At 39.2% G+C, this 27,882-nt stretch overlaps 1 protein-coding gene across 1 annotated transcript in view; it reads left to right on the top strand.

Moving 5' to 3' along the window:
• cerk (ceramide kinase) overlaps positions 1-27,882 on the top strand; it is a 58,075-nt gene that overhangs the window by 27,527 nt on the left and 2,666 nt on the right. Inside the window, exons 6-12 of the mRNA XM_037696063.1 lie at positions 1,679-1,824; positions 5,915-5,989; positions 6,147-6,299; positions 8,671-8,776; positions 9,206-9,276; positions 16,791-16,996; positions 20,802-20,992. Of these exons, the coding sequence (XP_037551991.1) occupies positions 1,679-1,824; positions 5,915-5,989; positions 6,147-6,299; positions 8,671-8,776; positions 9,206-9,276; positions 16,791-16,996; positions 20,802-20,992 (948 nt within the window). The remainder of the gene's footprint in view (positions 1-1,678; positions 1,825-5,914; positions 5,990-6,146; positions 6,300-8,670; positions 8,777-9,205; positions 9,277-16,790; positions 16,997-20,801; positions 20,993-27,882) is intronic.

Genomic DNA, 27,882 nt, shown 5'->3' with positions numbered 1-27,882 from the left:
TCAGCTGGGGTTTTTTTCAGCTGTTTTGTGCTCCTTTCCGATTCTGCTAATTACAACATTTTTGTGGTTCATCCAACTTCTTTCTTCTAATTTCAGCTTGTTATGCCCCTTTTAGTTTATTTATACTAGTTTAAGTCTTTTCTTCTATTTCAGCTTTTATATAGCTCTTCTTTTGCTAATTTTAGCATTTTCAAATAATTCCACATTTTTTGCACTCATTTCAACTTTTTTTAGTTCAATTCAGCAAAAATGTGCTCTCTCCACTTCTTTCTTGTAACTTAAGCTTCTTTCTGCCTTTTAAGCTACTTTTCAGCAGTTTTGTTGTTTTTGTTAATTTAAGCTTTTCCAGATAATTTCCACTTTTTGTGTTCATTTCAGCTTCTTTCAGCCTAATTGGACAAACATATTCTTTCTGTTTTTTTCTGCCAATTGAAACTTGTTCTACCTTTTCAGTTACTTTTTAGCATTTTTAAGCTAATTTCAGCTGTTTCAGATAAATTCAAGCTTTTCGTGGTCTTTTCTGCTACGCTCAGCCTAATTAACTTATTTGTGCTAATTTCAGCTTGTTATGCTCCTTTCAGCTTATTTAGACTAGTTTCAGCTTTTTCTGCTATTTCAGCTACTTCTTTTAGCTGTTTTGTGCTTAATTTAATTTTTTCACCTTAAATCACATTTTTTAGCTCATTTCAGCTCGTTCCACTTCCTTCTGGTAGTTTCAGCTTCTTTCTGCGTTTTCAGCTTTTTTTTTTGTTGCTAATTTTAGCTTTTTCAGCAAATTTTCCAATTTGTATGCTAATTTCTGCTTATTTAAACCTAATTCATGTGTTCTTTCTACTTTCTTCTGCCAATTTAGAATTGTTCTTCCATTTCAGCTACATTTCAGCATGTTTTTAGCTAATTTCAACTGGTTTTTCAGCAAGTTCTTCAGCAGTAAGCATTCACACTGCATTTTAGCAGGAAATGCAGTTTCTCTAGTTTACTATAGTTTGTCACCGGGCGATGCAGTACTCTTGTATCACTTACTGCTATATATTTTTTTAATTTAACCTTTATTTATACAGATTAGTCTCATTGAGTCACAAGGACTCATTTACAAGAGAGACCGGTGTAATTGTAAGCTTGCTGTATAGCTCCCTCTGCTCTCTAGCATTCTTTGCTGTAACTACAATACATTAAGAGTGACAAATCTTTGACATGCATAAAGGCTATATTTTCAGCTCAAATTGTAAATTGTTAGAGCAAAGCGAAAAGCCAAGTGAACTAAAAGGGCTCTTTTTTTTCACCTCTCTGAGTGCCTTGTTGTTTCGACTCCCATTCATCTTATATTTGTTACACCAAAAGCAGGGTTAGAGTCCATTATGCTTTTTTCCTGCAGTACATGTAATTTATAGATGCATTTCAGTGGGTTTCGAGTTAGACGCAGGAAGCTGTAATGCCTGGTGGCACAGTGTGATATTCTTATTTATTGTAGGATTTCACAGCTGCCTTGTTTCATTATTGTCAGAGTTTTTTTTTTACTATGAAGTCATTTTTTTCTTCAGGACTTTGCATCTTACTGCGAACGCACGTGTATGTAACAACACATTATGTGACAACCAGTAGAGAACTATGCTCTGAGGTAAATCAGAAAATAAACTCATGACAAATTTAAGTTGTTAATGTCCTTTCATCTCTCCAGGGTGGTCTGTGTGGGCGGAGATGGGATGTTCAGTGAGATCCTGCATGGGTTGGTTACCAGGACCCAAACGGACCACAATGTAGACCAAAACCAGACAGAAGCTGAATTGGTGCCATGTTCTTTACGCATCGGGATCATCCCTGCAGGTGGGCTTTGGCAGTTGGTTTGAATCAGCAACTTTCTTGCGGTAGGGCAACCACTACTTTGCTCTGCTGCATGCTTTAAATCAAACTTATACTGAATGGCATTGTATTGTGTTGCATCAGTTGTGCTCATATATCTTTAATGAATCTGATTGGTGGTAGTGCATCAGCCAACGACGCACAAGGACATTGATAAAGCTTAGGAAAAAAGTGGCTAAGTGTCTAGTCATGTCCATAATGTTTGTTTTGAGTCATTGTTAATGCTGATGACATTGCCACCTACTGGCATATCATTGCTATTACAGCATATTTGTTTTCCAACAAAATGCTGTAATAGCAATGATATGCCAGTAGGTGGCAATGTACACTGCATCTAATAATGTCCTACAGCGCACGCTGTAGCTGCACTCACAAAGTGACATATAGGAGGAAATATATGAAGGCAACAGACCAAGAAGTGATTTAAAGATGAAAATGTACCAGTGAGATAGTCTGCGTGAAGTTAATGGTGACCAGTTAACCAGTGAATACAGGGTGCAATGATGGGTACGGTGGTTGCAGCCAGTTATCAATTCAATTCAATTCAGTTTATTTATATAGCGCCAAATCTCAACAAAGTTGTCTCAGGGCACTTTACAGAAACATTCACATACATAAAAGCCAATTAGTAAAGTTCTCTATCTAAGGAGGCCAGCAGACAAGTTGAAATTGAAGTTGTTATGAATCTTAGCGCACCATGATAGACAGCGTCCAACATCTGCAGAGTGCTTGTAGGAGCATTCATTTAGATAATGTCACCACAGAAGGAAAGTCACAGTTACAAGGTGTTTCCTAGCATTCAGAGTTAGACAGGATCTATTTCTGAAAATGAAACCGTTTTACTTGTAGTTTCTTTACTAAGTGTTCGACATGGGGCTTAAAAGAGAGATGAGAGTCGACCAAGATACCCAACAAACTTAATAGGAAGACCGTTCGAAGATAAAAAAGAAGGAAGGACTGATGGAACATACTTCCTGTTTGAAAACAACATCCCTTTGGTTTTGTCAGCATTTAGCACCAGTTTGAGACCGAACAAATCTGACTGGATGATGTCAAAAGCAGACTGTAAAGGCTGGAAAACCTTAGCTACCGTTTTAGCTTGACAATAAACAACTGTATCATCGGGATAGAAATGTAAGGATGATCAGGGATAATCTCACTTACATTACTTATGTAGATTGTGAAGATTGTGGGTCCTAAGAATGAACCTTGTGGTACACCGTTGTTAACAGTTAGATAGCTGGAAGGAGTATCGTACCTTGCCTCCAATCTGAGAGATAATTAGAGAACCAACCAGTGTGATCTGAGAAACCAATTTCAGAGAACTTATGACATAAGATGTCATGGTCCACAGTGTCAAAAGCTTTAGACAGGTCTAAATAAAGTGCAGCACAATAATCCTTAGCATCCAATGCTTCAACAACATTGTTACAAACCATCAGCGAAGGTTTTCAAGCAGCGCAATAAATTAATGCATGTTGCTCAGAATTCACAGCAAAAATATCGTTTTGGAGCAAAGCTAAACATCACAAGCATCATTGTAGCTAAAGTGATAAAGATGATCTGACTGGCGAGACATTTTTAGGGGAAATGCAGATAAAAACTGGAGCTTCTCAGTTGAGGATTGTGGCAGTTCTCTCCTCTGAATATGCCAACAGCCTACTGAGCTTGAGTAACTGAAGGGGAATAAAACATCAAGTGTTCGAGGGCTGATCGTCATGTGCACCAGCTGTACTCTTTCAAAGAGACTTGGCTTGTTTGGGGTAGCTTTAGAAGACTAAAACTGTGGCTTAATGTCACAATTTTTACATCCAGCGGGAAAAAAGAAGCACTGCCTGGCTGTCGGCAGCAAAGTGTTTAGATGAGATTATGGAGCTCAGAGGATAGAAAGCAAAGGCCAGATAAGTGATATTCATAGAACGCTCAAGAAGGCAAAGAGGGAGCTCATCTTCTTATTCATCTGTGTGTCCGTCTTCAAATGACAGCCTGATCTCCCCTGTCACGCTTCTGTGAGCCAGCTCAAAACATTACTAGTTAGATTTCTCTCTCTTCCCTCCACTCTCACTCCGTCTTTCATCAGTGGCAGTAGCTCCATATTACCACTTGAAGATGATCAAAGTTGGGTAGATAGGTCTAAAATTACTCCGCAAGGGCGAAGAGAGAGAGATAGAGCCTTATTACCTCTCAAGTTGAAAGATTTAATATCAAACTCAACATTTCTCACAAGGCGGGAATGCTTCTTATCCTTCATTTGTTGGCTGAAGAGTGCTGATGAGAGCCCAGAGAGACAAGATTAGTTAACTTCTTGACTGCCGTCTCTCTTTACTTCTGCCTAATAAAATCATTCAGCCAAGTTGGGTGTTCTTGGTTGGAGCTTTGAAAGACATTTAATTGTGCTCATCACCAGCCTTTCATGCCACGAGTGACTACTACTTTGTGAGGAGTAGCAGAGACCTATTGTACTAGTCCTTACTGCAGTGGAACTCAAGACGTTTCTATGTATTCAACATTAGCATAGAATAAATTCAGTATATGTTTCTTTACTTTCTCTTAGTAAATTGGACCTGTAGCAAACAAAGACACTGCTGAAGTCCTACGAGGATTGCGTTATTGCATTGGGGCTTTGTGTTTGTAGCCTGGCTAGGACCTCCTATACACTTAAATAAATAAATCATCTGCATATTGAAAACTCTGTAGACTCCTCATTATACTTACTTCTACAATGGTTGCTAAACCATTCTGTAACAGCGGTATTACAAACTATGGTCACAGTGTTTTGTTTCCATATGTTACCCATGCACCCATTGACAGAAAAATTAACTAATACAAGGAAATGGACAGGACTTCATAAAGCACCGTTCTACAAAGTGTTTTAAGTTAATCCCCGTCATTCACACACACCAATATATTTGGAAAACAAACAGGCACCAAAGACAACATTTGTAACTTTTAACGTGATTATTAGAAATGTTTACTCCTTAAATGTTTAGGTTACAGGTAAGCACTAAACCAACATATATATTCTTTAGAGTGTTTACAACTACTAACGTTCAAGGGCGATCAAGAGAACGTGTTACTGACAAAACACAGGAGAACGTAGACACACCAAACCTTTTTGGTGAGCACAAGAGCATAGCATCATCAAATTTGCTGCCGTCCACCAACATTCACATTGGTTGTGTAGGTTGTGAAGAGTTTCAGCAGAGTCTTGTCATTCAGTGTAAAGAAAGCCGACCAAATGCTGCATTTTGATTCGTACCACTCCGCCTGCTGCGTCTTCCTCTCTGTACAGTCTGAACTCATGGTACAGTGGCAGAGTCAGAAAAACATACCTTTTACGTCTCACATAAGCACATTATTATGCATTGCTGATGTTCCTGCTGTGTATTTGACAGTGCTCCACGGGGAATGTAGGGTCTTAAAAATGGATTTGAAAAGCTCAATCAGCTCCTCCAGCATGTAAACAATTTGCCTGTTTTCCGGGTTAGACATCATAAACACATGTTCACAGTTGTCAGTGGTAAATGGAAATCACTCTAAACAAGCGTGAAATATTCTCAAAAGAAGGTACTAAAAGACAAGTATTGGGCCAAAACAGGTGTGGTGCCTCTCTTGTGCATTATATGTGTTGCATAATTTATTTTCCGAAGTAGCTCATGAACCGTTGGAAACATTTTAAATAAACTCTCAAAGTAATCATGTAGTGAACACCTACAATTCAACTTTTAGCGTTAACTCGACCAATCCCCTTTAATCGCCATGAAAATGGCAAAACCAAGTCCGTTCTACAGATGTTTGACTTAAGTTTGGTTTGTTAATAGATGAGACTTCCTGAACATTTACTCCAAGTACTAACAGATTATGTAGTAGATCTGTGAAATCTGAGAAATATGCATGACTAGAACAGGACAACTGTCCAAACCAGCCTGTATGGATAAAAATAATCTCATCTATAACCAAAGTGAACATTAATGTTCAGAATCATGTTGTTGGGAGTGATAGAAACTTTCATAAAACGCTAGTATTTTTTCTTTTTGCGTCTTTTGATTAATAGGGTCGACTGATTGTGTCTGCTTCGCCACTGTGGGAACAAACGATCCAGTTACTTCCGCCTTACACATCATTGTGGGTGAGTGGGAGTCCCAAATAAGAACGTGTGTTATCTGATAATATTGTGCACAAAACAAAAGAGAACCTGGAAATGATCATTATGGCTGCTGGGTTTAGATCCATCTTGGTTGCAGATTCCAATCACCAAGAGGCTGACTGTATTTCCCATTTAACAGGTGATTCCCAGCCCATGGACGTGTGTTCAGTTCACCACAATGACGTCTTCCTCAGATACTCCGTCTCTTTGCTCGGCTATGGTTTCTATGGGGATTTACAGGCAGACAGTGAGAGACGGAGATGGCTCGGACCTACCAGATACGACCTGTCAGGTATGTCAGCAATCATTTTCTACACTTGCTGAAACGATAATGTGAAGGCTAATGCACAATTTTCCTTTTTTTAGCAAGTGTTCACAACTCAGTTTCAACTTCTTCAGCAAATTTCAGCAAAGTCATTAAATTACTTCAGAAAATGCAACGTCTCTGATCGTCTTTAGAGCTTCCTGATCTCACACAGCCTTGTTTTATGACAACATAACTTTAAGTTTCCTCTGGATACAGACTTTGGAGGATTAAATATATAAATCTAACACAGCCTCTGGCCTGTAGAAGTCGGTGCTTCTGCTGCATCTTCGCTGAGACCAACGTGTTCACCCATGGAGACTACACATAAAACCTGGAACTCGTGCGATTCTAAAAAATGCAAGATATGAAATCCAACCAAATAAAACTGAGGCCAACCATACAGAGGGATTTAAAAAAAAAATTAGAGCCACACTTTAAAAGGGTAAAAAATATCAAAACCTGCGTTGTTAACTTTTCCACATAAAGACCCATTTACAAAAAACAACTGACTGAAGAGGAGCAGTATGTTTAGCAAAGTATGTGTTAGGGATCTCTATCAGCTACTAACATGCCAATATCTGTAGAAGTGACTGAGTTAGTCATTTTTCTGTTTGCTAAGGCTGATGAGCATACATACAGGTGCTGGTCATAAAATTAGAATATCATAAAAAAGTTTATTTATTTCAGTAATTCCATTCAAAAAGTGAAACTTGTATATTATATTCATTTATTACACACAGAATGATATATTTCAAATGTTTATTTATTTTAATGTCGATGATTATAACTGACAACTAATGAAAACCCCAAATTCAGTATCTCAGAAAGTTAGAATATTGTGAAAAGGTTCAATATTGAAGACACCTGGTGCCACACTCTCACCAGCTAATTAACTCAAAACATCTGCAAAGGCCTTTAAATGGTCTCAGTCTAGTTCTGTAGCTACACAATCATGAGGAAGATGCTGACTTGACAGTTGTCCAAAAGACGACCATTGACACCTGGCACAAGGAAGGCAAGACACAAAAGGTCATTGCTAAAGAGGCTGGCTGTTCACAGAGCTCTGTGTCCAAGCACATTAATAGAGAGGCGAAGGGAAGGAAAAGATGCGGTAGAAAAAATTGACAAGCAATAGGGATAACTGCACCCTGGAGAGGATGGTGAAACAAAACCCGTTCCAATGTGGGGGAGATTCACAAAGAGTGGACTGCAGCTGGAATCAGTGCTTCAAGAACCACCACGCTCAAGTGTATGCAAGACAATGGGTTCAGCTGTCACATTCCTTGTGTCAAGCCACTCTTGAACAAGAGACAGCGTCAGAAGCGTCTCACCTGGGACTGCTGCTGAGTGGTCTAAAGTTATGTTTTCTGATGAAAGTAAATTTTAATTTTTTTTTCCAGAAATCAAGGTCCCAGAGTCTCGAGGAAGAGAAGAGAGGCACAGAATCCATGTTGCTTGAGGTCCAGTGTCTAGTTTCCACAGTCAGTAATGGTTTGGGGTGCCATGTCATCTGCTGGTGTTGGTCCACTGTGTTTTCTGAGGTCCAAGGTCAACACAGCCATCTACCAGGAAGTTTTAGAGCATTTCATGCTTCCTGCTGCTGACCAACTTTATGGAGATGCAGGTTTCATTTTCCAACAGGACTTGACACCTGCACATAGTGCCAAAGCTACCAGTACCTGGTTTAAGGACCATGGTATCCCTGTTCTTAATTGGCCAGCAAACTCGCCTGACCTTAACCCCATAGAAAATCTATGGTGTATTGTGAAGAGGAAGATGTGATACACCAGACCCAACAATTCAGAAGAGCTGAAGGCCACGATCAGAGCAACCTGGGCTCTCGTAACACCTGAGCAGTGCCACAGACTGATCGACTCCACGCCACGCTGCATTGATGCAGTAATCCAGACAAAAGGAGCCCCAACTAAGTATTGATGCTGTACATGCTCATACTTTTCATGTTCATACTTTTCAGTTGGCCAACATTTCTAAAAATCCTTTTTTTAAATTGGTCTTAAGTAATATTCTAATTTTCTGAGATCCTGAATTTGGGGTTTTCATTAGTTGTCAGTTATAATCATCAACATTAAATCATCATCAATAACATTTGAAATATATCAGTCTGTGTGTAATGAATGAATATATAATACAAGTTTCACTTTTTGAACAGAATTACTGAAAATAAATCAACTTTTTCATGATATTCTAATTTTATGACCAGCACCTGTATGTATGTGCGTGTGTATATATATATATATATATATATATATATATATATATATATATATATATACACGCACACACACACACACACACATATACATATATATGTATAATTTTTTTATTTTTCCCACAGGAGTAAAAACCTTTCTGCGTCACAACTTCTATGAAGGCAGCATCTCTTTCTTCCCTGCTGAGGACAGCGCTGGACACCCAAGGGATAAGCTGCCATGTCGATTTGGGTAAATACAGCCTTGGATATTATGCCTTTCAGCAGTATTAGACAAAACTTTAACTTATCTGATGTCGTTCAATGATAGCGTTACGCTTTCCAGAGCCTAAATGGGAAGCTAAACTCGAGCACTGAAAGCCCATTTACTCTCATTTAAAAAGACTTAGTGCTGCGCTGTTTGATATTCTGTGTACAGACATCATTTACATTTGTTATGGAATCTGAAAACCATTATTCTTTAATATAATACCCTGTTTTACATAAAAAGTTACGTGAATATACTCCAAAAGATTATTTGTAGCTGCTGACACCAGCGCTAAAATGTAAATATCTGTTTAAAATTAGTCAAATATGTTTACATTTAATGACTCATAAGAGTGTGTTACAGCTGCAGTGATGGTTTTAATGATTGCAAAACAAGGTTACGCTGGTGTTTCAGGTGCCGCATCTGTCAGGACTCAAAGGATGAGCAGAACGAGATGTCAGCAGAGAAGAAAAAGTCTGGTGACGGTACGAGTTCGTTATTTTAAATATGCCTCGTTAATCACAAGCAGAAGCCTATTTCTCATTCCTCCACCTTGTTATCTGCTTGGTTCTCCATGTTGACACAACCAGTGTTAAAATGAGACAAAAAAAACCACAAAGGAAAGAAAACCCCAACTCAGGCTGGGGTTCTGCGTACGCTTGATGCCATAAAACTGGGAAGATTTGCATTTTTTCCCAATTTCTTTGGGAGAATATTAAGAAGGAGTTGGATGGAGTGTAAATAATGGAGTCATTATATCTGTCAAACGTTGTCATTTTTCACTTTGTGTTTTTTTGTCTTCCTGTAGCGTGCTGAAAATTCCTAATGAGGTATTGATGAGAGAATATGATTTCAGTGACGTATCACAGCTCTTCCTGTGTGCCCTGCTGGAGCTTGAGTGGGGATGGAGTTGTTATTTGTGTCTGTATGTGTGTGTGTTAGCAAAATATCTAATGAACCACCCATCAGAAAGTAATCATACATCTACAACTGATTTATCTTTAGAGTCAACTCTAACAAAACTCAGTTTTATATGTCGTTTTTCGGCTGTTCCCTCTTCAAGGGTCGCCACAGTAAGCCATCCACCTCCATCTCTCGCCTCTGCATCCTCTGTCCTCCAACTACCTCCATGTCCTCTCTAACTACATCCATATGTCTCCTCTTTGTCTCTTTCCTGACAGCTGCATTTCTAACATCCTTCTACCAATATACCCACTGTCCCTCCTCCGGACATGTCCAAACCATCTCAGTCTGGCCTCTATAACTTTATCTCCCAATCCTTCAACCGGTTCTGTACCTCTGATGATCTCATTCCTAATCTTCTTTTATCCATTCTTGTGACTCCTAAGGAGAATCTCATCATCTTCAGCTCTGCCTTTTCCAGTTCTGTCTCCAGTCTTTTTATGTGCCTGTCAAAGGCGGGACTTATTATGGAATACGTCTTTGCTTATCTGGACCACTGGTATAGATTGCCGTATCTAAATATTAGTTTGTAGATTGTATGTATTTTATCCTGTAACCTTTGCTATTTGGGTTCATTCATGCATTCAACTTTTATTTAAACAGATAAATCACATTGAGCCTTTAAGACTCATTTACAAGTGAGACCTGTTTGGACAAAAAAGTGGTAAACTGGACACATGTAGGAGTTGGTTCGCCTTGCTGCCGTTTTTGTGCTTTATAAATGAAGTGGTATGGTATGGAATAATTTCCATTGACATTTGTACATGCATAAACTTTCTGTTGTCCCGCCATAACATCCGAGCTGCTCAAGATAATTTAACAAAACCTGTACAAATTTGTCCCACCACTAGACATTGTCTTCTTCTTCTTCTGGACAGCGTGTCACACAAAATGTTCATTACCCCAACTTCAAGATCAAACTTTATACAAGGTCTTTGCTCATCCAGACCATTGCTACAGATCGCCATATTTCTAAATAAAAGTTTGTCGACGGGCATGTAATGTCCCGTATGCAGTACTTTTGTTGTCAGTGCCACTGTATCCAAACTAGAATCAGAATCCGAATTAGCTTTATTGTCATTGCACCGAAGCACAACAAAATTACATTTCAGTGCAGCCCGTCCGAGTAAAACAGACATGGGGGGACGGAGGTGTCCGAGGCCACGGCCCCGTGGGAGGCGCTACCTTTTTCATTTAGATAGGAAAAGAGAAATACGGGAGGAAGGGGAGATATAAAAAAAAAAAAATCATATTTCACATTGTGTCCTATATGGAACACAGTGGGAAAGTTGCCAAATAAAACCTCAGCACAGAAACAGCAACATACTGATGACATCATGATACATATATGCACTGAGGAAGGGCGACAAAGGCGGTGAGTTTGTCCGTGGACACTGCCAGATGCTTCCATAGTCCTGATAAGAGATGGCGCAGTGTCTACAAGCCGACTCAGCTCTGATACAGGTCCACAGATGTCCTCGGGAAGGGAGCGGGTAGGGGAGGGTGGGGAGCAGAGCTTCTTGTTCACCAAATATCCAGGAGTGTTTGAGATAGTTGGCCAATTCAAGGCCGACACGGTGGAGCCAGATTCAAATAACAACAGTTACTTTCAATCAGGCCGACTGCTTGATTTCTGTCTGCCTTATAATTAAAATGGTACGTCTCAATAGTGACTTCAAAGAGCCAAATTTTGTGGTCAACGCCACCGGGCCGAGCTTGTAGCTTCTCCAAGGTTGATTCTTTCTCGCCAGCGAGTTTCAGGAGCTACAAGAGGACATACAACATGTCTGGTATTACTATTCTCTTATAAACATTCCTTTGAACTTTGCTGCCACCCTTTTGTCACAAATAACTCCTTAAACTGTTCTCCATCGACTCCATCCTGCCTGGACTGTCTTCTTCACTTCTTTACCACGTTCCCCATTTTCCTGGACAGTGAACGTTAACTACTTTAACTTGGTTTCACAGATCTTGAGATGCCTTCACAACCTAAACTCTGAGCCTGAGGTTGCATGTTTGACCTAAAGGGCTCTAGCTCTCCTTTCTCATCATTAAAGAGGGTTGTAGTCTAAACTCTGGAATGTGAGGTCTTTTATTTTGCTAAATGATTTGATTCTTTCCTGCTTGATCAGGGCACCTGTTCCCCAGCAGGACCAGAATCTATCAGCCCACTCAGCCTCGATTTGAACACCACCCCTTTTTTTATACTGTCTGACCAAACACAGTTTATTATCTGCAGCGCTCACAACGGCACAAACCTCTGGTGGGAAATAAAGCACTGCCTCCTGCGTGCAGTGGAGCTTTATGTGCACAGCTGATCATCGCCGCAGTTTTTCTTCCTTTAATTAGTAAATGTGAGATTTTCCATCGTTGTCTTTCTGCAGATTCCTGTAGTGTGTGTTTGTTTTGTTTGCCTGGATAAGTGTGACTGTTTGTGTGTACTCTCTGTGACAGCCTCCCACTAATCAGGATTTTTTATTTTTATTTATTTTTTACTTCTGCCAGCTCTGTCAGGGGGTTTGCTGCCGTTTGTTTTGTGTTTTTTTATTTCCTTTTTGTTCTCCGCTGAGGGAAATCTCAGACAACTGCTAAATCAATGAGGCACGACAAACTCCCCCTCTGCAAATGAGCCAGTCTGCTCAGCGAAAAACAAATACTCGTTTGGAAACGCTCTCCTAATGCAGAGCCTGCAGCCCACAGTTGGTCGTGTTGCGTTTGGGTTGTTTTTGTCTTTTAAGGAGCTTTAATCACCGCGTCTGAATTACAATATTTGTTGTTTTTTATGTCGCCTCGGTGGGCTTGTTATATTAACCTTTAAGTTTGATTTGCAGCATCAAAGAGAACGATAATGAATCGTGTTTTGCTTCCTGAGATCTCATCATTTCCCCTCTGAGGTGCCCATAAAACACTCGGGAGCTAATGTGATCACTGTTCGCAGCTCTTTCTGCTCACTGTCGCCCTGGCAGGGGCGGAGGCGGTCCCGCGGCTCCAAGCCTTGCATCTTTGATTCACCTTCGCAAAAAGTAAACAGTCGCTAATCTCCAGAGAACAGGGCAGAGTTTTGTGACGTGCAGCTGTCACATCTGTCCACCACACGAGCTTTTATCCAAACGAGAGGACTCAGTGAGAACGCTGAGGGCTGAACAACTGACATGGGCCGAAGATGCTTAAAGTGAGTTTTTAGCATTAAAACAAGAAGAACTAAGGCTACAATCAGCCAGACAGAGGTTAAGAACAGAACACAAGCTAAAAAAAATAATTAAGAAAAAGCTAAAATATGAAGAACACAAGCTATAAAAAAAAACAAGCTAAAATGAAAGAACATGCGCTAAAATGAACATGACACAAATTAAAATGTTCAGAAAACAAGCTGAAATGAACAGAATACAAGAAGCTAAAACGAACAGAAAGCAGGCTAAAATGAACAGAATATGAGCTAAAATAAAATGCAAGCTAAAATAAAATGCAAGCTCAAATGAACAGAACACAAGAAGCTAAAATGAACAGGATATGAGCTAAAATAAAATGCAAGCTCAAATGAACAGAACACAAAGCTAAAATGAACGCAGCACAACCTAAAAATGAACAGGAAATGAGCTAAAATGTTCAAAACAAGCAAAATTGTTCAGAACACAAGCTAAAATGAACAGGAGACGAGCTAAAATAGAATAAAATCTGAAAAGAACAGAACACAAAAAGCTAAAATGAACAGAAAGCCAGCTAAAATTAACAGGATACAAGCTAAAACAAAATGCAAGCTAAAAAAGATACAAGCTAAAATGAACAGAACACAAAAAGTTAAAATGAACAGAAAACTAGCTAAAATGCACAGAACACATGCTTAAATAAACAGGATACAAGCTAAAATAAGATACAAGCTAAAATGAACAGAACACAAGAAGCTAAAATGAACAGAAAACCAGCTAAAATGAACAAAACATACACTAAAATGAACATGATACAAGCTAAACTACTCAAAACAAGCTAAAATGTTCTGACAAGTTAAAATGAACAAAAAACAAGCTAAAATAGAATAAAAGCTTTAAAGAACAGAACACAAGAATCTAAATTAATAGAAAAACAACTAAAATGTTCAAAATACTAGCTAAACAAACAGAATGTGAAGGAGCAAGGAGCAGCCTGAAAGTTAATAATAGCAGCAGAACACAAGCTGAAAGCAACAGTAGAGCAGCTAAAAGCTAAAAGCAGCAAAAGAACAGTAAAATAGCTTACAGTAGCTAAACAGTAACTAAAATGAATAGAACAGATGCTAAAATGTTATTAAAAAACAGATCTCAAAGGTAAAATTAGCAAAATAATCACTACATTTAGCTAAATTATAGTTTAAAGCTTCAAGTAGCAAAACAGTAGCTAACCGCTAAACAGCAGAACATTGTCTAAAATGACAGAACAGTAGCTAAAAGCTAAAGGTAACAAAACAAGACTAAAGTAGAGCAGGTATATTTATAGCTGATACCAAAGAGAACAATGAGAACAGAGATCTCCATGTGCTTCTATGGTGAACTTTATTTTTAAACCAAGTTAAATATCCTATTTTATTATAACAGCACTAAGTATGCACAGGTGTACGGACTCAGCATTAAAAAAAACTAAAAAGTCTTGTGTTTGTACGACGTCTATAAAAATGTGAATTATTTTGCTGCCATCTTGAATCAGGTTTAAATTCAACAATTAGTTTTTGAAAGTTTCATTAAAATCTATCCAGTTGTAAATGAGATGTTTTGCTAACAGACATACCACCTTTTAATGGGTGAACTATTAGATGAAGTGGAGTAAAATGTAAAAAATAAAAGTTTTTTATTACGGTTTGCTGCGGGAGTTTGAATGAAGCCTTATCTTGTCATTTTCTTCTGTTTTCCAGCGCAGCTTCATTTCGGCTGCGCACTTCCTGTATTTCTCTGCATCGAGTGATTCTGATGCAGCGTGAACTCAAATAAAACGTTTGGTTTGTCTCCAGCTGTGATTCGGTTTGAGCTTTTAAAAGGATTTAAGTTGACAGCAGCTGAGATCAGACAGCCAAAACGTTGAAAGGACTCGTTCAGTTAGTTTTTATTTTCAACTCTGCATTTTTGAATTAATGTGGATATAAATCATTATTCACCAACTAGAACTTTTGATAATTGTCCTCATTGTTCAATTCTTAGGAGATTTTCCAGGTGAATTTTCTACAAAAACGTTTGATTATTTTTTTTTTTTCTTTTGCTCAAGGACAAATCTGTATTCTGTGTCAAATACTGGATCTGTGCAGGAATCTACAGCTGCATTTACAGTTTATCAAAGTTATGGAACAAAGTGAAGCTTTCAGAAATGCTGCTCGTCTCTTTATACGTTTTTTTTTTTTTCTTCTAGAACTGTTCTTGTAACGTTCTGCAGTTTGAAGTGTAATTAAAGGATCAAGTCAGTAAATGCACTTTATGAAAGGCCTGTGTACTGATGTTAGAAAAGTATTAATAAAAAACAGAAAAGAGTCCTGGGGTGAAGGAAAAGGACAGAAATGTCGGAGAGGTCAACAAACGTGGGTCAAGTTCGGTCAGAGGATTTACATTCTGAGTTGGGACATAAAAACATGAAAAACATTCAAACTTAAACCAGAGGAATTGCATTTCCTGCAAAAATGCAGTGTGAATGCTTATTGCTGAAGAATTTGCTGAAAAACAGCTGAAATTAGCTAAAAAAATCATTCTGAAATGTAGCTGAAATGGAAGAACAAGCCTAAATTAGCAGAAGAAAGCAGAAAGAATACATATTTGCTGAATTAGGTTTAAATAAGGAGAAATTAGCACAGAAATTAGGAAATTAGCTAAAAAAAATTAGCAACAAATAGCTGAAAAGTAGCTGAAAAAGCACAAAGAAGCTTAAACTACCAGATGGAAGTGGAAAGAACCGAAATGAGCTATAAAAGTGGCATCAAGTGAAAAAGCCAAAATTAGCATGAAAAGAGCTGAATAGCAGCTGAAAGAGCAGAAAAATGCTGAAAAGTGCACAAGCTAATATTAGCATAAATAAGTTAATTAGTCTGAAAGTAGCTGAAATTAACAAAAAAAATTAAAAGTAGCAGAAAAGTTAGAACAAGTTTAAATTAGCAGAAGAAAGCAGATGGAACATGTTTGCCCAATTAGGCTTAAAGAAAAACAAATGAGCGCAAAAAAGTGGAAATTAACTGGAATAAAAGATTAAATTAGCACAAAAAGAAAAACAACTGAAAAAAGGCTGAAAAGGCAGAACGAAAGAAGTGTAGAGAGAACAGTTTTACTGAATTAGGCTGAAAAAATTTGACGAGTGCCAAAAATGTGAAATTAGTTGAAAAGGCTAAAATTAGCATAAAAACAGCTTAATAGCAGCTGAAAAAGCAGTGAAACTTGCAGAAATATGCTTAAAGGAGCATAACAAATTGAAATTAGCCAAAATAATCTGATAGGAGCACAAAACGGTTGAAAAAAAAAAACCAGCTGATAAAACAGCTGAAAATAGCTGGAAAAAGTTTAAATTTGCTGAAAGAAGCTGAAGCAGAACAAAATGTGAAAGGAGCAGTAAAAGGTTGTAAACTGATCTAAAGATTTGAAGGATGTAAAATGAGCTCAATTCATTTTCTATGAGAAAAAAAGTGGCAGAAAAGGCTAAATATTTCAAAAGGCTAAAGTTGCACCAATGCCAAAAGTCATGGCAGGATTGTCCTGAAGGAGCTGAACGTTTTGAAACAGCACAAAAACTGTGGAACGAGGAAGATGCCGAAAAACATACAGAAGAAGATGGAAGTCGAAACAGGATCTCAATCGTGTGAATGCTTAACAAGCATTCACACAAGAAATGAGACAATAGTTTTAGTTTACATGGTTAAATGGAAACACCTTAATTATTTTTTAAGTATGCAAGAAATAAGCAACAGGAAACCATAAACCTGCTTCATTAAAGCTAGCTTTAGGATCAAATTACGATGTTAAATGTAACATTTCATACGTGCTGAACTCTTCTCTGAAGGCCCTTCCTTACACCGAGTGTCACTTCTATATTTCAGACAGCGGCGGAGGTTGGAGGACGCTTAACGGTAAATTTATCGCCGTCAACTCGGCTAGCATGAGCTGCGCGTGTCCACGGTGTCCAAAGGGCCTGTCGCCCTCCGCCCACCTCGCCGATGGCACCACGGACCTGATCCTGGTCAGGAAGTGCTCCCGTCTGGACTTCTTTAAACACCTCCTCCGACACACCAACAAGCACGACCAGGTAGGGATGGACGCTGTGTTGGCAGATTAGTCCAAGTTGAAACTGAAGTGGGACACATGCGTTTCTCAGTTGATGATCAGTTGAACTGATGGGGTTTTCAGTCGTGAACAAGCAAACAGAAGGCTGAGTTTCTCCACCTGCTGCGCTCGCACGTAACCTCGCTGACTCAGCTCAAACTCCTGACCATGCCTCGCTTTAGTTTTAAACACTTTAGCCCTTCCCTCATGTCGTAAATAACCTCCAGCCTGATTTGGAAAGGCACCGGTCCTCTGCAAAAGGACTGTGTCACACGTCCTCGAGTGGAGAGGTCTCTGAACAAAACTCAGTATGTCATCGAACAAAGTCTTCCTACCACCACATCTTGGATCTATGGTACAGTCTATAATTCAAAAGTGTGGCTGCCCAGGTGGGCATAAGGCAAATTGGAGGTGGATACAATAGTATATAGCACCTTTCTATCTAACCAAGACACTCAAAGCGCTTTACACTACAATCTGTGTCCTCATTTATCCATTCATACAGTACTCTACTAGATCTATACAAAGATTAATCAGCACTTTATCACATTCATACACTGATGGGACACACATCAGAGGCTATGAGGGGTTCAGTGTCTTGCCCAGGGACATTTCAGCATGTAACTGCTGGTGGAATCGAACCCCCAACTCTTCCATTGGAGGACGACTGCTCTAACCACTCAGCCACAGCCGCCCAATATCATGTAGGCAGAGGTGTATAACAAAATAATGTGCATGGCCAAGAAAAGTTTTGCAAGCCGTGATCAAGAACACATGCCATCCATTCATTATCTACCACATTTTGTAGTCGGGCCATGGGGGCAGCAGCTTGAGCAAGGAGGTCCAGACTTCTCTTTCTTCTGGGGGAGCTCCAGGCCAGCTGAGAGACAAAGTCTCTTTAGCGTGTCCTGTGTCTTGGTGTAGGGGCAGGGCAGCCGACCCGAAGGTCCCGGGTTCGATCCCCGGTCCTTGCACATCTCGTGTGAGCAGGACACCTTATTCCCAGTTGCTCCCCGGGTGCTTTCAATAGCTGCCCACTGCTCCACCTGGTGGTGGATGGGTTAAATGCAGAGAGCCAATTTTGCCATTGTATGGGAACATACAATAATGAAACACAACACATTATTATTAGTAGTATTATTATTATTTCCCAGGATCTCCTTTGCCTGTTGAAAGACACATTGTGGTACGGTGTCTGTAAGCTTTCGATTGTCACGCCCGTAACTTCTGATCCACTCAAGACAATGAAACGACACAAATGCATCATAGCTGGAGTGTCACATACACTTTTAATCACAAATCTAGGTCCAATTTAAAACAAGGTCTTTGCTTGTCCGGGCCATTGCCATAGATTGCTGTATCGCTGTATAATGGTTTGTCGATGGGTGTATAATGTGCCATAAGCATTACTTGTTTTCTAAATTGGTGGTGCAGATCCGTAGAATGTGTCCACAAGGCTTTCTACACTCAGATGTAGTGAGACGGTAACTGAAAATTCATGTATTCTCTTCCAATTTTGAGTCAGCAGCTAGTGTCCAACAGCCGTAGCCCTGCGAGATACTGGCCTAAACAAGGCTTTGCACTCTTAAAAAGCTAAATCGGTTAATGGTGTTCATTTTGTCGATCCAATGATGAGCTCTCAGGCGACTTAAGAGCCCAGTGTTTGGTTAGAAGGTTCTTCAACATTCAGGATGGGTCACTCCAGGAGGCAGCTCATTTTTCTTTCAGCCCGTTATTCTGAGGCAGTGTTTGGTCAGAGTCTGACCCCTTTTTATTGGAGTTATGTTTCAAAGATGGCACTAAATGAACTTTAAAGTTTAGTCAGATCCTCACCGCTTTCAGAAACACACATGGTATAGATTAGCATATAGACTGATTGTGCTTTTTTTTTTACCACACATTCAAATATAACCTCGTGCTCCAACGTGGCTGGAGTCTGTTAATTTTGACTCGCGTCTTTAGCCGTCAGATGCCTGACGGAGAAAAATGACTATTTATTGACTATAGTGCAGTTTCTTTAATGCTAGCAGTTCACCTTTAGCTTAAAGCTGCAGTTGCTGAACTTCATGTACCACAGGAACAGCAGTCGAGCGAGCTGGGCGAGTCGATTTCGGCATCTCCGTCCAGCCGAGCGGAGAAAGCAGAGGAGAGCAGCCACTAAGCGTATTCATGGCCTTGTCAGAAAGCTTTTTAAGCAAACCGTCCAGCATGAATGCAAAGCGGCCGCAGTCATAAAGCAGACCTGATGTGAAATAAATGGCTGTCGCTCCGCTTTGAGGATGAGAAAAGACTAAAAGCAAAGGGAGGAGAAGAGGAGGGGGAAAGAATGGAGAGAAAATGGCTCCCCGTGAAGCAGGAGAAAAAAGTGCCGCAGACAGAGCCGAACCTTCCTGTGACGCTCAGAAAATGAGAGGGGGTTTTGACAAAATAATTTATTTTCATCTTCCACCCTTGTGAAGTTTACAGTTTCATGGCCCCCTGTGTCATTCGACCCCTTTTCTGCTTCTGTTGTCTGCTTCAGTGTTGCAGCCCCTGCGTGAGGCCATGCGGCTCTCTGAAGAACCAAGTTTGCGTTTACTCATTTAAAATGAGCTTCATGACTATAATTGAAACGGGAAGATATAGTTTAATAGGAGAAACTTGCAAAATTAACTCAAATGATCATGCAAATGTCAAAGAGCTGAACTTGAGCTAAGAGCAAGCAGAAATGGAAAAATATAATTCAGCCAAGATTTTCTTTTTATCAACATTAATGTGCTTTTTAGTGTTTTAAGTTAATATTAGGTTCACTTTATGTATTGATGTCATGTAACAAACATGTTTGTCAACTGATAGCTGCTGAACCACTGGATGAATTTTAATTAAACTGACAGTTGAAATCTGAATAACATCTGGAGTTAGCCCAATTCAAGATGGCCGCCACAGCTTATCAACCTTAGAAAACACAGATAAGCTATAACTCTGTCAGTTGAGTAGATATTAAGCTAAACTTTTGTGTGGTAGTAGCTAAAACTTATCACTAACATATACTCTGAGGACTAAAAGATTACAAAGAGTTCACTTGTTTAAAAATTTGGCATCCAAGGAACGCAACAATATTCAGTCAGATCATCTGGATGGTTTCTTTGTTTGTGCTGAGATGTTTCATCCTTCATCCAAAGGACTTCTTCAATCCGAGAAGCCACCAAACAAAACTGATTCCCACAAACAGCATACTCCATAGAGGAAAAAAACAGTTTGCTGGTGCTAAGATGGCCTCTGGGACCCGCCTTCTCTGGGGCACGCCCTCTCTGGGGCACGCCCTCTCTGGGGCACGCTCTCTCTGGGGCACGCCCTCTCTGGGGCACGCCCTCTCTGGGGCATGCCCTCTCCCTCCTCAGAAAGGAACGTTTTGTTCTTTTTTACTTTTAATTTATTTTCTTCAATGAAATCTTTAACATGTGTGACGACAAACTGAAATCACATTTATCCAAATAATGCAATTTTTCCCCTCAGTGCTACCCATAATGCACTGCGTGATGCAATTGCTCACACGGTATGGTCACTTTTAAAATTTCACTAAATAGGCGAAAACTTACAAATTAACAAAAAGATAACTTTCTCTTGGTCCAAAATGGAAAGATGGCAGGTAATATGTATTCCTGCAAGAAAACGTTTCTTATAAATGATCAAAAAAATCTTAAAATAAAACTAACTTCTGTAATAGTAATAGAATAGTCATAGAAAATTCTTATAATGGTCCATCTATACACGTCTCTTCTTCCATCTGTGTATTTTCCAACCTCCAGTTCGACCATCCGTTTGTGGAGGTCCACCGGGTAAGAAAGTTCAGCTTCCAGCCTCGATGCCACGACTTCACATCGCCTGAAGAACCGATCGAACACCCAAAAACAACAAGCTTCAGCTCCGCCCAAACAAGCGCCGTCAGCTGCTGGAGCTGTGATGGAGAACTCCTGCAACAGGCTGCCATTCAAGTCAGGTAGGCCTGAACCTGGTGGTCATTAAGGTACAACACAATGCATAAAACGCTTAAAAAGTAACACTGTTGGCCACTATGTAATATCTAAGATGCTCTGGTCCAAAAACCAAAATCTCAGTTTTGTCCGACTTAAAAAGCAGAAAATTTAGGGTCGTCCAGGTTTTTATGTCTTTAAGACATGCTTTTAGTTTAAGTAGCTGATTAGATTTGTTGGGGTTCATGGACAAATATAACAATGAAAATTTATCCCATGCTGTTTAATAACTTTACCTAATGGAAGCATTTATAAAGTAAAGAGTACTGATCCAAGCACTAAACCCTGAGGAACTCCATGAGTAACTTTCATGTATGAAGATTGGTTATTTACATTTACAAATTGGAATCTATCAAATAAATTTGATTTAAACCATTTTAGATCAGTTCCTATAATCCCAATATCATATCCAAACCTCTGTAGTAGAATATTGTGATCAGATGACGGTACTTGTCAAAAACTACCGGTAATCATCAAACTGAAATTTTAAAACATTTAAAACCTGGAAATCGAGTAATGGAAGAGGTTCAAGATGGCAGCCACATCCAGCTGAATTTTTAAAAAAAGACATCAAAGTGGCTTTAACCTTGTGTTACACAGCTTAAAATTGGGCGTGAGCTGAGACTGATCCAAATTGTTTAAAATCTTTAACTGTTCGGAGCTCTGTTAGCAAAATATCTCATGACGTACTGAATGGATTGAAACAAATTTATCAGGAAATCATCATTTTCTATAAGTCTATAACGATGAACTTGTAAAGTTAATCTAAGTTAAGATAGCTGCCACAGCAAACTCACCTGATAAAAACACAAATGTGGAAATATTATAGTGTTCTATGAAAGCTGTCAGACGTTTCAACACATGTTAGCCTTTTATTTTTTATACGACTGTTGAAGACAGACGTATTGTGGTGAAGTATCCATTCATCCGCCAACTTTCTCTTGTCCCGCCCATAACTTCTGCTCCGCTCAAGATAATTAAACTTCATACACATATGCATCATGGATGTATTGCATACACTTCACTCAAGCTCCAAGGTCAAGGTCACATATAAAGGTCAAAGTTAAAAGAAAGCATCTGATTGTCCAGATGATCCAATCAAGATAATGTAACAAACTTAAAAAGTCAAGGTCAAAGGTTATAAGGTCTCTGCTTGTCTGGATCATTGATTTAAATTGCTATATAGTAGTTTGTTTATGGGCAAATAATGTGTCATAGGAAGTACAGTAGTCCCTCGCTTATCTCGGGGGATCCATACCCTGAAGACCCGCAATAAGTGAAATCCCACAAAGTTGGAATAGTAGTACAAGTAGTAGTTTATTTTAGTAAATAGACATACATACACATATATACATATATATATATATATATATACATATACATATACACACACACACACACATATACATATATACATATATATATATACATACACACGGAGATATATGCACAGAGAACAGCTGATCAGCTGCAACAGGGAGCTTATTCAGTTCAATTCAATTCAAATTCAATTCAAATATAATTTATTAATCCCAAATGGAAATTATTTGTTGTTGTAACTCATTATCCTCGTTTCATTAAGAGATGTTATAGATACTGATGGCTGTAGACAGGAAGGATCTCTTGTAAAGGTCCATCCCACAGTGGATCCTAAGAAACTGGCTGCAGATGCAGTTCGATCCGTCCACCCAGCCTCAGCTGGCCTCTCAGTTCCCCCGGGCTGTAGGACCGCCCGAATCCCAGGCAGAACTCCTCCCAAAACGATGGCCACTCCTTCCAGCAGTCTGCTGAGTTCCTCGCCGCTGCGGACAGCCAACTGTAGGTGCCGAGGGACGATCCTGTCCTTCCTCTGTCATGACCCGTGTTTCCTGCTAGTTCCAGGATCTCAGTGGTCAGGCACTTGAGCACAGCTGGCAGGTAGATGAGAATGCGTCTACAGAACATCCTTTCAATTCATTTGAGATTTGGGGCTGTAGTTGAGATATTATGTGATCTTTTGAGATGTTTATCAGCTGCTGCTGGTGTTAGAAAACTGCCTTGTTGCCATGGTTATGCATCATAACAAATGTCCAAAACTAAAAAAGTTTTAGTAAAAATCCTTCCAGCTGCACAGCATCTGATACGAGAGGAACAATCATCCAAAAAAAATGTGATTTACATCCAGAAAAAGAGGAATTAAAGTTTCCAAAAGCACAATCTCAGAATGAAAGTAACAGAGCTGCTCCAACATGCGGCCACCTTGAGCGGCGCAATTCTAGAACATCCTGCAGCTCTGGGCTGCACGCAGGTGCAGCAGGTGCTAACTAATTTAAAATAATTTATTTTAAATAAAAATTCCATGCTGATCTTGCGGCTCATCCATCAATCAGCCAATTGTGTGTCATATCCAATCTTATTTTGAAAAACCGCAACAGAGCGAGTCCGCGATAAACAAACCGCAAAGTAGCAAAGGACTACTGTACACTTGTTTATTTTTTTTTTATCAGCACTGATGGTCATTCATCCTCATATGTGTAACTAATGAGAAGTTTTACACTAAAATTCAAACATAGATTGCTGACGAGGAGAACATTTCTGTATTTTTTCCCATTTCATGAGCCTTAGTTTTAACAAAGAACTGCAATCAAAAAGCATAAAGCTGGGCCAAATCACTCTCTGTACAAACAGGGACCAGAAAATGTCTTTTATTAAGGCTTATGATTTTGCAGAAGCAGTTTAAGGGAACTTTTACAGCTATTGCATCAGCGCAGTCAGATATTTACAGTGAAGACTTTCTTTTTAGGGGTGTTAAGCTGTGAACCTAAGCTGAAATTGCCCCTAAAGTTTCAAAGTCTAAGCAGAGACCGATTATATTCTGTACGCTCAACGTCTCTGAATTCACAGCTCACTGGACTTAAACTCACAGCTACGACTTTCAGTCGCTACTTTTATCTGGAGCGAAACATCTGAAGAGCTGCTGAGAGGATTGTGGTGAGATTTGTTGTCCTAAACGGATGTCTTTGGTTGTTTTGTGGTTTGGAAACTTTGAATGTGTTCTGAACTGCTGTGAAAATCTGTTCAGACATTTAAAAAGGTTTATTGAGACTTTAATGATCCATGGGTCTTTATTTTGCTTCATTGTGTATTGAAGACATTTCTAAGAGCTGCAGACGTTCGCGCACTACAATCAGTGATCCGGCAGCTACCAGGACATTGACAGTCCATGAGCACTTTTTTTTTGTCAGTACGCGAAGTTATCATATTATGTTTACCATATTTTTTTGTGTATAAGTCGCATCTTTTTTGCATAAATTAGCATGCCCTGCGACTTACAGAGCTAAATGACTTATTTATGTTTTTCCCATATTTAAAACCCAATTTTTGGCTGAGATCTGACAATTTCATTCATTCTGACATGGAAAATATTGAACACTACCATTTTTTGGCCACTAGAGGGTGGTCAAGTAATGTGGCAAGCCAAGTGTTTCATTAATAGGTAAAAGTGGCTATTAATGAGACAGTTAGCTTGCCGTACCAAGCCACCTTCATCTCACTCTGGAACTCCTGGAGCAAACGTCAAATCAGCTGCATTTTGCCGCAACACCCAGGCGAAATGCAGCTGATTTGACCATTAAAATGCATTTATTAAGGAAAAGTTCCACTGAGGCACACCTTTGCTATAATATCGAACAAACAAATGTTTTTAGGCGGTTATCTTGGTAAATTTTGAAGAAAGAAAAAATTGAAAAAAATGGTCGCCATTTGGCAGTCAATCGATTTTTGCCACAACATTGGCCCACATTTCCGGGTCATCAGTGGTGACGCTTAATAGATGCAACTTATACGGCGAATCGAGGTATTTGTTTTTTTCCCACTTTATTGGATATATTTGGACTGATGAGACTATACGGCAGCAAGAACCGTAATTTGATATAAGAATCAGTTGTAGTCAAACGTAGAAAAGAATAATAATCCCAATTAAAACAGCATTTCAGAACATTTATCAATTTGTAAACAGCTAAATTTTAGCTGAGTGGTTAGAGACATGCAAAACGACCAGAAATCTCAAATGCGAGTCAAATAGTGAATATGCTCATGTTTTTTTGAGTCATTTCAGCTAAATCTAAATGTCTGTTTGACGTCAACTTGTAGATGTCTAAGAACTTAGTTTTAGACCAGATATACCCTGATTTTAGCCTAGACGTTCATGAACAGTTTAGACAAGGGCTATTCAGCTGGAGGCCCGGAGGCCAAACAGGCCCACGAGTGAACTCGGTTCGGCCCACCAATGGGTGCATTTTTAAATAAAACTAGATTTTAAACCATAAAACAAACTTACTAAATGATGATAACTGCTGGACGTCCGGCTCCAGAGCTCTTGACTTTCAGTAACTGTGGCCCCCTGAGCAGTTTAGTGGAATAGCCCTGGTTTATACGTTTAATTTGTTTCCCACCCAATTCCAAAATGCTCTGTCACCTAACTCAAAATGTATCAAGCTTATATTATTTACCCTTTAAAAAAAAAAAAAAAAAAAAAACTTTAATTTTGAGTGGCACGGTGGCACAGTTGGTAGAGCTGTTGCCTCTCAGCCAGCAAATTGATGGTTCAAATCTCAGCCGGAGCCATTTCTGAGTGGAGTTTGCATGTTCTCTCCGTGCATGTGTGGGTTTTCTGGGTGCTTTGGTTTCCTCCCACAAACCAAAAACATACATGTTAGGCTGATTGGTAACTCTAAATTGTCCCTAGGTGTGAGTGAGAGAGTGAATGGAGACCTGTCCAATGTCCCCCGCCTCTTGCACAGTGACTACTGGGCATGGGTGCCAGTGACCCCCGTGACCCGAAAAGGAAGAAACGGGTAAAGATAATGGATGGATGGATGGATCTTTAATTCTTGTGTTAGCCCAGGTTGATAAGCTGTGGCAGCCATCTTGAATTAGGTTGACTCCAAAAGTTAATGAGTTGTAGATAAATAAATAAATAAAAATCAGTAAATTCTGTTTTGAGTAGAGATTTTTTTGCCATCTCAGATCAGGTTGAGCTTAAAAGTGAAGCCGTTGCAGCTGCCCTTACTTTCTGTAAGTTTCATGAAAATTCATTCATGGAATCAGACAAAAACTTTATGGTTCACTGTCGACTGTCAATAACGAATGGCCCTCACAAAGTTCGCTACAAATACTTGTGCCTTTCTGTAAATTTTAATAATCTCTACACTGCATTGCCAAGGTGAACTTTAGTCATTGTGAGCATTTTAGTAAACCCAACTTTAGTTTTTTTTAATATCCTAGTCTATCCTCTTCCAAAATATTTAAAAGGCAACATCTTATAGATCTGTATTAATACAACTAGGCCTGTCACGATAAATTTTACTGGGAAATGAATTGTCTCAGAAATTATTGCGATAAACGATAATATTGTTTGAAATTTTACACTAATTATTAATTATTATTATATTAAGTATTGTCAAATTTAAGAAGAAATTTTGGTTAAATTGTTTTGCGTGTAGTACTTTTTTGACCATCAGATGGCAGTATAAGACTGTTTGAACTGAAGGATGGATAGTGAGGGAGTGAGTAGCGTGTTTCTCTAAAAAAAATGGGAGGGAGGCCCCTTGACGTGACATGGGCTGTCTCTCCTTCCTTTTTTTTTTTTTGGTTTTCAAAATGGCGGACACTCTGTGTGGTTTGAGCGCTTTAGCATAGCATTTATCACACAAAGCTTTTAATTAATAAAAATCAGTAAAAATGTTCTCAGCTTCTTTTTGCAGAGAAAAACAACTTTTTACATTAAGGCACGAGTTTCAACCGTGAATTTTTGAGCTTCGACAAGACAAAAGTTTTTTCCCCCCACCAAACCCCCTTGAGGTCGGCCTGTTAGCTTAGCTCAGCTCCTCAGCTTAGCTGCTTTTAACGATCCAAAAACGTGATTTTGAACGATTAAAATAGATTTTAAAGAGAAAAGAGAAAGGGAGGAGTCAGTGAAGAGCACCGGAGTTTAGCCTTTTGTCATCCAGTGTCTTCAGTAGAAAGAGACACGAAGAAACAATAAAGCCGATAAATGAAAATGGAGGTGGATAATTTTCGTTTATTATGCGATTAATTGATTTATTGTTTATCGCAACAGACCTAAATACAACTTTACATAATATATGTTTGTTAAAGTCAAACCTCACCATTTTAAATAGTAAACGTCACTGTTTCCACTTTTCATATTCTTACATAAACCAACTGTCCTGGTCACACTTTGCATCCATCTGTGACTTTATAAATGACTGTCAAAGGAAAAGTGTAAAAAACTAAATAAGCCTTATGTCAGTTGACTATGTAAAGAAAATAAAAGGTGTGATCAGCTGTAGCTGCTTGTCAAGCAGTCTGTGTTTGGTCAGACAGAACGTGATCAGCTCTAAAAGTGTCCAACAGTCTCGCTTCAGGACAGCATTTTCACAGGTAACTGGATGGAATTAGCCTTCATTATTCTGGTTCTGTCCACGCTCCAAACCCCCTCCCCACCCCCCAGCTATCAGATCTGCCCACAGCTGGAGCAGCGCACTTGATGCATCATTTATTTCATGCTCCATTGTACTTTGCCAATGATGCATGGCGTCATAATGTTGCTAATTTAACGGCCCTCCCCGCGGTAAATGGCTACTCCCCTTTAATTAAAGCAGAAGTCCGTCCATTTATTGCCTCTTCCTCGCTGCTAATCGTTCTCAGAGCGAGCCAAGCAGAGTGTGGTTCAGATAATTAATGGCAATAGCTCAGGCGAAACAGAAAAGTAAAAAAGGGGGGAAAGATCAAGAAGAGAAAGCGAAACTCGAAGCCCGACAATGAATAACCAAAACTTTGAGTCAAATATCTTCATATATATATATATATATAT

This window comes from Nematolebias whitei, chromosome 22 (genome assembly GCF_014905685.2).
Source record: "Nematolebias whitei isolate Nwh7 chromosome 22, NemWhi1, whole genome shotgun sequence".
In the NCBI taxonomy this organism is placed as follows: domain Eukaryota; kingdom Metazoa; phylum Chordata; class Actinopteri; order Cyprinodontiformes; family Rivulidae; genus Nematolebias; species Nematolebias whitei.
This window is presented reverse-complemented; position numbering and strand designations above follow the sequence as displayed.